At 37.9% G+C, this 13520-nt stretch overlaps 1 protein-coding gene across 1 annotated transcript in view; it reads right to left on the bottom strand.

The window, feature by feature from the left end:
- The window catches only part of RGS17 (regulator of G protein signaling 17), an 80529-nt gene that overhangs the window by 27010 nt on the left and 39999 nt on the right, over positions 1-13520 (bottom strand). Inside the window, exon 2 of the mRNA XM_080805536.1 lies at positions 392-535. Within this exon, the coding sequence (XP_080661662.1) occupies positions 392-510 (119 nt within the window). The 5' untranslated portion in view covers positions 511-535. The remainder of the gene's footprint in view (positions 1-391; positions 536-13520) is intronic.

Raw genomic sequence — 13520 nt, 5'->3', positions numbered from 1 at the left:
CACATGGCTAAAACACAACATCGACTATAATGTACAGGACTGCTAGATGTTATCTTAATGTTCTTGTACCTTCTGGAACATTGGAGAATTTTGTTTAGGGTTAAACAAGTCTCTAACCATAATCTTATTTTTACCCAACTCTTTAAGAAATGTGGATGGAGAAAAACAGGATAAAAAAATAAGTTTTCACTGTTTGCCTTACTCTCAATTTAAATGTAGATTCTGGGGAAATACTCTATTTCCAGGGACAGTCTCCAATAATTCCTACTTGTAAGGGAGGAAAGGGAGACAGACTGAGAAGTTTCCAGGATCCCAAGAACAGAGGTGCAAATTCATTCTAGTTAGTCCCCGGCTAGTGCAGGGATGGGGTCCTACCCAGAGAGCCACATACCAGGAGCAGCTACAGCAACAGCACCAGCAGAAGCAACACGTATTGTTGGGTCTCTGGTTTCCGGGCCCTTGAGACACAGCAGGTGTTCCTTCATTTTGTGTCTGCTGTCTTTTTCGCATTTCAGCTACTTTCGGACCCAACTGGCTGAAAGAAAAGAGAGAACAGAAGGTATGAAAAAAATTAAAAGAAAGATACATTGCCTCTGCTGAAGGGAGCACAGTTTAATTGGGATGGGAGATACATGAAGGTAAAAAAGAAGAAATTGAATAAGCTCTAGTAGTCAAATGAAAAATTCTCAAGAAAAAATTTTTAGGAGACTATCTTAAAAACTTTGTCAAAAACACAAAATAAACCCGGATAGAGATAGGTTATTTTCTCAAGCGGGAAAATGGGATATCTTCAAAATGTTAATTGTCCCAGATTATTCTATAAATTCAATATGACTGCAATAAAAATTCTAATTGAATCATTCTTGGAAATCTATAAAGGGATTCTAAAGTTTATGTGGAGGACCAAAAGGACAGAAATAAAACAAGATACTTCTGGAAATAAGAACAAGTGGGGATATCTTATCAATAATATGAAACGATAATAATTATGACAGTATGTCATTGGCATGGGAATACATAAATAGGTCAGTAGAAGGAATTTGTATTGAGCTGAGACACAGACTCAGGCGTATATGCAATCATGGCTTAAATTAGAGGACACTTCCATTATCACTTAGAAAAAATATTCAATACATGGTGTTGATACAATTAGATTTATCCATGAAAAACATTACACCTCTAAGCTGTAACACACAAACAAATAAACTTCAGACAAATTAGGGGTAGATGTTACAAACAATTCTAAAACTCTGGCGAGAAAATATAGAAAAATGCTTTTACAGTTTCAGGGCAGGAAAAGGATTTCTTATGAGAGTAAGTCGAAAAGGACAATATGATTAAATAATAATAAAATAAAGTGAAAAATGAAAACCAGACTAGAAGATACAAAGGATTATTATCTGTAAGATAGAAGTAACATATCAAAACTGAAAAATGCAAATTACCTAATAGACAAGTGGGCAAAGGAGATGGGCGGGCAGTTTACAGAAGAGAAAATATAAATGCCCCAAGTTAGATTAATAAATGCTCAAAACTTGTACTCAGAAAAATTTGAATAAAACAATTATTCCATAATCAATTTCCCCCAGTTAAAAAGTCACAGGGTACCAGTTTGGAGAGAGGATGTGGGTAAACAAAAAGCTCTCATACCATCATTTTGAAGAATACTACTGGCCACATAACAATGTAGCTAACAAATTTCACTCTCCTATTTATACACTGGAGAAACTTTCACATATGCATACACTAATGTATGAGGAGACATTAATGACAGTATTTTTAATAACAACTGGAAAACAATCCATATTTTCCACTTTTCAGAAATGAATAAAAATGGGGATCTCATTATATGATGATATACACAAACAACACTTAAAATGAATAACTTATCTATAAGATTCAAAGAAGAGATCGTAAAATAACATTGAGTGGAAAAATAGCTGTAAAATATTAAATATAACTTGTATTATTAATATAATCTTCATAAGTATACAAAACAATATCTCTTATTATTTTCCAGATAATATGTATAGTAAAGTGATAAAAACATGAACTTGATCCATGACCTTGGATGCTTCTGAGGGATAATGATGGGAATGTTATTGGAAAAGAAGGGATTTTTAACTTTATCTGATCATTTCTTTTGCAAAGACCTGCAACAATAATAAAATATTGATATTTTTTTAATTGGAGTATTGCACAAAGGAGTATTTATTTGATTACCTTTTGTACTTATCTATGTTTTTTCTTCAGAGCCCCCCCACACACATACATAAATACACATACATAAATACAAAAAGCTTTATACCAGACAGAGGTCCTTATCTGTATCTTTTTTTTTTTTTAAGATTTTATTTATTTATTTGACAGAGATCACAAGTAGGCAGAGAGGCAGGCAGAGAGAGGGGGGGAAGCAGGCTCCCCGCTGAGCAGAGAGACCGATGCGGGGCTCGATCCCAGGACCCTGAGATCATGACCTGAGCCGAAGGCAGAGGCTTAACCCATTGAGCCACCCAGGTGCCCCCTTATCTATATCTTATCCTCGAAGTTTGCAGAATGATTCAATCACCTTCTTGAGAATTGAAGACCTTCATTTTCTCACTGCTAACTATCTGATTTTGGAAAATTCATAGAGAAATGCCATGCTGCATGCAATGTTGTGGTTTAAAACCATGAAAAGGAGTTCAAATACTATATGAGATTTGCAGGACTTTTCACTGTTTTTTAAATCCTTTGGCTCATTAGAAAAAAAAATCACAGGCAAATACCTTGTGTTTTTCTGAGGTAACTGTGTATGCTGTGCCATAAACATTTTCCTTCTGTCAATAAAAAAAAAAACAAAAAACTACTACTCACTGATTTCTCTTGTGTAAGTACCTATACCATTTGGAGCAGGTTTCCTGTTTTTCTGACTGATCTGTGTGTGTCCCTGAATACCAGCAGTTCAGTATTTATATTTGGTATTATATCAACTGTGTTTGGAGTCTACACTTCTCCTGGGCTGCCTGACATACAACTATATTTAAGAAAAACAGTCTGTTGTCATATTTTGCTACATAGTTGCACTGTCCAAAGAATTACACACACAGAGGGGAGGAAAAGCTATCTAGAGAGCTACTTCGTGACCGCCCTCTCTCTGGGTGAACAGGCATGGGGAATAGTGACTATTCACATACTGGAATCCTTACTTGCATCTACTTCTTGTGTGTCCCTCTAAGCAGTGGGGCTCATGATAATTCACTGGGGTTTATCTGTAAATACAGAAGGGAAAATCCACATAACTCTTCTAGTTTTCTTTTCCAGAGGTAACTGATTCTAGTTTTAAGCAAAACAGATTTTGTTAATGTCACAAAGGAAAAAAGGAAAAAAAAAAGTTTTGCAAAAGGGTGTATAACCAAGGATTCAAACTCAAACAGTTTTGAGTAGGTGAAGGCCAGCTTTTTCTTTCCTCCAGTCAAACTCCCTAGGGAGACAGACTGTCAAGAAACTATTTAATTTCACAGGGTAGAGGGGAATGAGGCAGGGGAAATTGGTTTCTCCTGTGCAGAGAAGTACATACCTGTGCACGAAATTAGGACTTCAGACTCTGAGCTCTGTGGCCTTGGGAGGGCCCATGACCCAGGGACACAGCAGGGCTGGGAGCATGTATAGTGGCATCCCAGACTGCTCTTCTCACACTGGCCACCTTGGAAAACATGTCATTTAGTTCCTCTAGTGAGGTGTTGGGAAAGCTCTTATGAATAAAGATTAATCCTTGAGCAACATCATTTCCCCCCTCAAAGCTTCGGTAAATTTATTAGCAAGGTAAAACCATAAATCTGAGGTAGTGATGAGGGAGGGCTTATTTGTTGTTTTGGGGCATTATTTGTATCTTCCAAGAAGTAAGGAGGATGTTTGATCTCATTTCCACCTGATCATAGTTTCACTCCATGTTGCTTTTTCCCCTTTTCAAGGGTCACATACAATCATCAAAACCGTCTTTGCACAACAAGAGCAAAAATCAACAAGTGGGACTACATCCAACTATAAAAGCTTCTGCATAGCTACAGAAATCATCACCAAAATGAAAAGGCAACCTGCAGAATGGGAGAAAATATTTGCAACCCTGTATCTGGTAAAGGGCTTAATTTGCAAAATATAAAAAGATCTCATGTGACTCAACAACAACAACAACAAAATCCAGTAAAACAAAACAAAACAAAACAAAACGGACAGAGGCACTGAATAGGCATTTTTCCAAAGAAGACACTCAAATGGCCAGCAGGTCCATGGAAAGACACTTAACATCACTAATTATCAGGGAAATGCAAATCTAAACCACAAGGAGATAACACCTCACACCTGTTATATGCTCTATTAATAAAAAGTCAAGAAATAACAAGTATTGTTGAGCATGTGGAGAAAAGGGAATAGTCATGCACTCTTGGTGGGAATATAAATTGATTTAGCCACTACGGAAGTTTTTGAAGTATGGATGTTCTTCAAAAAATTAAAAATAGAATTGCCATCTGATCCAGCAATCGCACTTCTGGGTATATGTCCAAATAACATAAAAACAGGATATAGAAAAGATACCTGAACTTCCATGTTCACTGCAGTTGCATTATTCATGCTACCCAAGATACGGAAACCAAACCAAGTGTTTGTCAGTGGATGATGGATAAAGATGTAGGGTGTGTGTGTGTGTGTGTGTGTGTAAAAAAGAATATAATGATATTCCATTCATATAATATTCCATACATATATGAATACATGTATGTAAAATGAAATATTATCCAGCCATGAGAAAGAAGGAAATCTTACCATTTGTGACAACATGGATGGACCTTGAGAGCAACATGCTAAGTGAGATAAGGCAGACAGAGAAAGACAAATATTGTTTGCTGCCACTTTTATGTGGGGAGATGCTGGTCAAAGGGTACAAACTTGCAGTTAGAACATGAGGAAGTTCTAGAGATCATAGCATTGTGCTTATAGTTAACAATACCATGTTACATACTTCAAAGTTGCTAAGAGACTAGACCTTAAATATTCTCACCGCACAGAAAAAAAGGATAATTATGTGACATGATGGAGGTGTTAGGTAATGCTACAATCATATTGCAATATATAAATGTATCAAACCAACACTTGTACACTTTACACTTACACAATGTTATATGTCATTTATGTCTCGACTGGAAAAATATCTTTACAGTTTGAGCAATGAACAAAAAAACAAGATAAAATTTAAAAAGATAAATATAGGGATATGAGCTTGGATAAAAGAAAAACTTTGTAAGATGAGGATGGGAGAAACGTGGCATACAAGGAGCATATGAAAAATTCTAGGTGATTTACTGCACAATAAATTCAGTATCAATCAATAGTGCAGTGAAAACAAAATAGTTAATGAAAACTTAGAACACATTAATAGAAGCATGTTTTCTAAAGCTGGTGATGGGTCTTCTCTTGGCTGGTTAAATGGTTGGTTAATTCTGGTCACCACAAATTAAGAAAGAAATTGAAATATGTTCAGAAGATTAGGAGAGGAATTAAAAGAAAAACCTCAAAATTATCTCATAAGAATACTACTTTTAGAACAAAGGTGTTTGCTCTAATGAAGAAAAAAGAGACAATCCAAATCATACTTTTCTAATCCTTGAAATGATGTCGCGTAGGAGAGAATGTAGATCTGCTTTGTAAGATCCCAAATGTTAGAAGATGGATTGACGAATAGAAGCAATGAAGACCCTTCCTTTCATATATGGAAAGTCTGTCTGATACTTAGATGAGACCTTCACTTACCTTTGAGGTTGGTGTCAAGCCAAGTGTTCTTGAGCATTCAAATGGAGGCCTGGCAACACTTTGAAAGAGGCTGATGTACAGAGGCCTCCATTTTACATGGGTGATTAGACTGAGAAAATATCTTTTTTTTTTTTTTTTTTTTTAGGAAGCTCCATTTCCAGCATGGAGCCCAGCATGGGGCTTGAACTCACAGTCTTGAGATCAAGACCTGAGCTGAGATCACGGGTCAAGACACTTAACCGACTGAACCACTTGGGCACCTGAGAATGAAAAAATATCTTAGTTCTGAGGATACTGTTCTGGCAATGGGCTACCCAAGCTAACCACTCTCTTCAAAATACAGTTGGGAGGGAGAGGAGAACCCCTGTTTTTATCAGTTTCTGCACTTTTATCGATCATATTGCCAGTTCTCGAGCATTGACTAGTATGATTCTTCATCTCTTTTTGTTTATATATCGTTTCCCAATAGAACTGTAAAACTCTTAAGAAGAAGCAGAGAAAGAAACAAATATATCTCATATCTATTGGTTTTCCTGGAATCTAGCAGTAATTTCTGCCAACAGTAGATGCATAATAAATGTGGAGTATTGTGACAGTGAATATGGCAGATTCCTCAGATTATTTTAAAAAAAAAAATCTACTTTCCCAAGGCAGAGACTTCAAATTTTTACGTACAACTCTTATAGCTCTAGGACATACCGTCAAGTTTGAACAGTGCTCTTTACCTTTCCCAACCTGTCCCTTTGGGATTGATAACAATAGAACACCTCAGTACCTCATGATTACTGTAAAGGTCAAATGGATTGAATATGTATAATGCTTGGAACAAATTTTTATACATGGAGTAAGCACTCAGTAAGTGGCAGCCCTCTCAGGAAAACACTGGAGAGAACTGTTCTTCATGTCCCCAGAAAGCTGGTGTGGTACAATGTTTTGAGGCGACAGATGTTGAAGATTTCCATCACTATCTTCTTGCTGAGAGATCGTTTCTCCCGGGGTTGTCAAGTTTTTGTATCCATTGGGTAGAATCTTCCCATCTCAGGAGTCCACACAAAGGCTTACTCAGTGAAGAAAGAAGACTAATACTTTGGTTTTTCATTTCATCCCTAACACTGTAATTTTTACCACATGTAAATGAACTGAGTCTCAAGTGACTCATGGTACCCACAATCAACTCCTTATCCAACAATCAAACTTCATTATAATTGCAGCATCTTCTCATGTTTCGTGAAAGCATTCAGTTTTGCCATAGAGTTGTTGATTTAGTGTTTAGCCCCAAAAAGGTATTTGCTAAATAAGCCAAATTTGTGAGGCCTTCTTTAGCACTAGGGTGGACAAGGAAGCACTTCACTATGTACGGATTTTTATTCCAGGTTGTGATGTGTTTTCCCTATGAAGGAAAACAACTTACCCCTCGACTTAAAATTTCTGATAACTACTTTGCTTCACCTAAGCCGGCATTTATCTATGTGACGGAGCGAGCTTTCAATGTCATTTCCCATCTCATGATATGTTGATCTGAAAAGATTTGTATCCAAACTAGTTTTTGCTTTTGGGGGGGTTTAAGGGACGTGTGTGTGTGGTGTGTGTGTGTGTGCTGTTTTCAAAAATACCATTTTATGATTACATTAAAACTACGAGGAATTCCAGAAGTCATCTCTGTGTACTCAGAGTGAATACACCTCTTCGGGGCGTTAGGTCTGGCTCCATCAGTAAATATGTCCCTGTGTTTCTTTTCTTAGGTGGTATATATAAAGCTTGCTAAAATGTCACATTATGTTGAGTCTGCAATTCTCTCTCCATGATAATAATATTTTCGTATGTATTTATAAGTATATAAATATATGTAAGATTAAATATAATCACTGCTGTGTCCTCCTTAACCTTTAAAGAACAGAATCAGATCGGTGTCCGTCCCTTTTCTTCTTCTCGCTCCTATGCATCTGTGGGACACATTTGAAAGTGTTATTTGACAGGACGATTTGGTAAGGGCTCTCATAGTGTTGATGCTAGTTTCTGGGTTCAGAACATTCAGCCATTTTTATTCCACAGAACATCACAATTTCTACTCCGATGATTCTGCTCTTCTGTCAACTTTCCATTTTCCTCTTTTGACTATGCTTTCTAGACTGTAGTGGCTTGGAGGAGGTGAGATCCAGACTAGACTCCCAGGGGTCTGCCTTGTCCTGGCCAGGTGGCAGTGAGTATGTTTTATTTAACTTCTGCCGTTGTTTGTAAAATGGGGGAATGGTATTCACTTCACTCAGTAGTTGTAAGGAAGGGAAAGCATATCTGTTGCTATTATGATCACTAACCTTAGCAGTGTGCCAAGGGAACAGCACTCACTCATCTGTACTCACAACCACAACACTTGTTCTCATTACTCCTAGGCAACTTGTCTTCGTGTTTACATGAAGATTTTTCTTCAAAATTTTACGATGGGTTTTTAAATACAACTGCACGGGTGACGGGTGGGCTTGGTAATTGCCAAGGTTCTCGTATGCAGAGTTAAAAACCAGGCCTTTGCCATTCACAGTGTGGTCCCTGGATCAGCAGCATCACACCCCTCCTCCCCACGGAAGGTTGTTAGAAATGAGGATCGCAAGCCTCATCTCAGATTTACTAGATTTGACTTTACATTTTAACAAGATTCCCTGATGATCCTTGTAACCAGCAAGGCCCGAAAAGCTCTGGATCAGGCCACGCTAAGTTGTGAACTTGGGGCATTGTGATTGGTGTGTAAAGGTGATAGACCCACGAGTCGGAAAGACATGGTATGTTCTAGTTAAACACAAAGTGGAAGGAAAACTCACAAAGAGCTTATTGAAATAGTACCCCTTCATGCTCATCTCACTTACCATGCCCTCTACCTTCTACCCATTTGGGCAGAAGTAAGTACTGCCCTCTCAGGGTTGACCCAGTATAGTGCACCTAGCACGTGAGTTGTAATTTGTGCACAAGCCTGTTACATTACTGGACTCTGACATCCTAAAGACTTTTCTTTTGTGGTTATCACTAGCACCTCACAGAGGTTCGTTCTCCTGGCAGTCTCGGCCAGACCCGCCTATGGGAAAGCACCTAGCAACACTTGCCCTTGATTTCCAATTTCATATTGTTTTATAGTTTTGCCATGTGTGAGCTTTTCCTACAGGAGCATGGGCTCTTTGAGGGCAGAGGCTGGGTCATTCATCTTGGTAATTTTGATACACATAAAGGAGTAATTATGTGTCTCAATTAAGCTCCCACCAAGAACTGAAATTTTGTGAGATGGAGCAAGTATTTCATTCCACCTAGAACCATCTCTCTCTCTGTTTTGGTCAGAAAAAAAAAAAAAAAAGTTAATTTAATGAGGAGAAATGTCTCTCATAAACTTTATCCCATGTTGTTTCTTCTTAAAATGTTGGTATCTACTACTGTCTGTATATTCTGGAATCTAATATAAGCCAGTATTTAATTTTACACATAAATTTAAAAACCAGTGATTTCAGTGTTAACATCATCAACATGATCGTGGTGAAAAGCACCGTATGTTCCAGGAACTTCATCACATATGAATAAGCTTGAGAACCAGCGAGCTCTGACAATGTGTGTTAAAAGAGTGAAACGAGATAAAGAGAAGGTGTCTTTCTAGCATGGGTGTGTAGAGAGGTTCCCCAACAGAAGTTAGATCTTCTCAGTTTATATGAAGAAGGAGGTCATTCAATTACTTGGCAATAGCAGAAAGTCTAAAATACCAATACAGATGAAGTAGAGCTTTAAAAAAAAATCCTACTCTTAACCTGACTTATTCAGGCTTGGCTTTAGTTTAGAATAGCAGCATTAGCTTAAGGTGAGTGTTTTAGAAATGGGACAAAGTCTTTGCCATAAACACTGCACGGTGACAATGAGACTCCTTAGCACGGCCGTTACTTTCCTTGTGCCATTCTAGACAACACCATTGATTAATACGGAATCATCACGTGTTGACTTAGGGAAGTATTGACAGCACTTTCATCCATGTGACACACTCATTTTGGGAATCACTGAATGGCTCTTCAGAGAGCAGACATGCTTATTACTTCAATTCACATAAAAAAGATAAGCAAGTTAAAGGTGCGCCTGGGTGGCTCAGTTGGTTGAGCATCTGCATCGGGCTCAGGTCCTGATCTCAGGGTCCTGAGACGGAGCCCGCGTGTTGAGTTCCTTGCTTATCCGGAAGTCTGCTTCTCCCTCTCCCTTTGCTCCTCCCCCCAGGGCACGCATGCTCTCTCTCTCGCGTTCAGATAAATAAATAGAATCTTAAAAAAAAAAAAAAAAGATAAGCAAGATAACATAAGGAAAGAAAAAAAAAACCGAACTGTAAACAGAAAAAAAAAATCAGTAGAGAAAACAAAATCACATTTGAAAAGGGTATGCCAGAGATTGTTTCTCCTAATAGTAATTATTCATATAATTATTTAAGATGGTAACACAAACAGGGATCATTGTTATGGAAATTCAATCAATGTCTATCTAAACACATTAAATGGGGATAAAGAGATTAATACTATGTGGAAGCATCGCCAGAAGAAAACTAAAACACAAACTATATCCCATTTATGTTTGTGTTTCACATAATATCCCTATATACAATTCAATTCTTTCTCTACAATCAAGCCAATGTTAAGTTATCTCTGATTCTCTCTGGTACTTCCTGAAACTTCCTATATTGAAGAGCAGCTTCACTCTGCCACCTCCTCAGATATACTCAGCAAATGAGGTCACCTACTATCTATTCTTTCCAAAGCTGCGTCCCATACATATTATCTCACACTAATAGACATTTATTTAAAAAAACAGAAGAACATTTAACGATACAATCCAGTAACCAGGAAACTTTTTCAAAAGCCCGCGTGTGTTCTACTCAAGGTAAAAGTCCCTTGAAGAGGATTTATGGTCCCCTTTCCCTAGAGCACTTTTTTAGGACTTTTTCATCAAGACAGTTACTTCCCTTCACTCTGCCTTCCACATAGGCATGTTCAGCAAACTGGTCCTGTTAGAAAATTCATAACACCTCACCTCAGTTTCCTTGTTTTGTTTTTTTAATGAATTCACCAAAATCCAGGATGTACACAAGTGATGGAATCAATTCAGTCAGCACTCTTCACTCACACAGCAAAACATGTTTACTCATTCCGGGAAGAGTGGGCAGCAGTTACTAGAAAAACTAAGCATGATGAGGGAAGAAAGGCTCTCCCAGAAGCCCGTGACACAGCTGTTCCCAGCCTCCCACTAAGTACCCTCTGAAAAGCAGAAAAGACAAGTAGTAAAGTGACAGGTTTTATTTTATTTTTTGGTGGAGAGGGTGGTGGAGAAGCACAATTATTCTCCATCCTCATATATCCACAAAAGAGCACTGGTAATGAAAGGAACTTCATTGGTTTGGTTTTTAGCAAAGAATAGCTCTGGGGGAGGATTAGCAGTAATATCCAGAATATAATCAGGTAAAATGGACATGGTAGATATCTATTTCAAAGTTTCTAGGGTTGTCGTAAAGATATCAAATGATAACTCTATACAAAGAAATATGTGTATATACATATATATGGCACCCCATGTATATACTTATACATGTATGTATATATACACATTGTATGGTATACATGTGGTTTATATGGTATGTGTATGTATATGTGGAGAGAGAGAGAGAGAAACGAAGCACAGTCTTGGGCATATAGTAAGTATTCAATCATCATTAGCTATTCACACTGTCATAACACTGTCATAATTCCTACTTCACTTCCGATCCACTGCCATCCCACTAATCCTCTGGATTAGCAAAGTGACTCTCACTTATCCATAGTGAAGGACTAGGGTGTTTTTTGTCTTGTTTTGTTCTTTTTAATATTAACAGAGGTAACTCTTTTTCTCCCTCTCCCTCCTTCCCTTCTTTCTACCCTCTTTCTTTCTTTTCTATTAAGTAAGCTCTAGGCTCCATGTGGGGCTTGAACTGACAACCCCAAGACCAACAGTTGCATGCTCTACCAACTGAGCCAGCCAGGCGCCCCTGATTTGTTTTTTGTTTTTAAATTTCCAATCAGCCACGGAGCAATATTTTGGTCAAATACAATAAAAACAAATAATAAAATGGGGAAAATGCAATATAAATCACCAATTAGTTTTTACTATTAGATTTAATAGACATATAATTACTCTGTCAAATTTGCTCTAAACATTTCTAAAAGCTTACTCTCGATTGCGTTATTTACTTTGTCACGGACCAGTAACAAATGTTTTGCACATCAGCACAGGAATCACATGTGATCACACATTGAGTAGCAATGTCCTAACTTTTAATTGTCTGTACCTGGTGTCAGAACGAGCACTGTAAGGGAGAAAATACTCTATTGCAGTAGTTAAAAATTCAAATTAAAGCTCTATCTCTTACTCTGTGAGCAAGTCACCTAACCGTTTTGAGCTCTAGCGCATGCAACTATGAAGTCAGGATAGTAACATTACCTAATAATTCACCAAAATGTGTGAGATTAAATGAAAAGATCCCTGTAATAAGCACAGTGCTGGGCATAGGGTGAGTTCTCAATTTATGGTAATTATACTGATTTGTATGCTTTTGTCCTTTCTATATGAATATTTTGAAGAGAAAAGTACTGTCGAGTTACTATATGTATCTTCAGTATCTAAGGCCTGTGCCCCACTGACATTAGCTGCCCAGTTAATGCTGATGGTAATGATTTGTCGTGTAGGAACGGACATATTAGTATACTTGGAGAGTGAGAAAGTATAAACAATTCACATGCTGTTGTTGGAAAAAATGCTACTACATTGCTCTATTCCACATAAATCATAAACCATTAAAATACAAAAAAAAAAAACCACACTGCAGTTATTATGGTCTCAGCAAAAGTCAGCCTCATGAAATAGGGCTTCTGACATTGTGTTACTGAGTTATAGAGAAATGGATCATATAATTAAATAGAAGTGGGATGCAGATAATTATCTTAAAACATTTAGACTATGTTTTTGAGAGCAGTTTTAGGTTTACAACAGAACTGAGAGGGAGGTACAGAGATTTCCCATAGATATGCATATCTTCCCCACTATCATCATTCACCAGTATGGTGAGCTTACACTGACACATCTTCATCACCAAAGTCCACTGTTTACCTTAGGGTTCACTCCTAGTGTTGACCGTTTCATGGATTCGGACAATGGTAATGACATATATCCATCGTAATATTGTAAGAGAATTTTCATTACCCTAGAAATCCTCTGTGCTTTGCCCTTTCATCCCTCCCCTTGCTCCCCACGTCTGGCAACCACTCATCTGTTCATTGTCCCCATAGTTCTGCCTCTTGCAGATTTTTTTTTTTTTTTTTTGACAGAGAGAGAGATAGAATCACAAGTAGGCAGAGCAGCAGGCAGAGAGAGAGGGAGAAGCAGGCTCCCCGCTGAGCAGAGAGCCCGATGTGGGGCTCGATCCCAGGACCCTGAGATCATGACCTGAGCCGAAGGCAGAGGCTTAACCCACTGAGCCACCCAGGCGCCCCTTGCAGAATGTTTTATAGTGCAAACCATACAGGCTTCTTTCACTTAGTGATACGCATCTGAGGTTCCTCCATGTCTTTTCATGGCTTGATAGCTCATTTCTTTTTAGAGCTGAGTAATATTCCATTGTCTGGATGTATCACGGTTTAGTTATACATTCATCTACTGAAGGACATCTCAGTTGCTTCCAAGCTTTGACAACTATGAAT

Source organism: Martes martes (genome assembly GCF_963455335.1).
Source record: "Martes martes genome assembly, chromosome: 6".
Classification (NCBI taxonomy): domain Eukaryota; kingdom Metazoa; phylum Chordata; class Mammalia; order Carnivora; family Mustelidae; genus Martes; species Martes martes.
The sequence above is the reverse complement of the archived record's forward strand: the minus strand, read 5'-3'. Positions and strand labels throughout refer to the sequence as shown.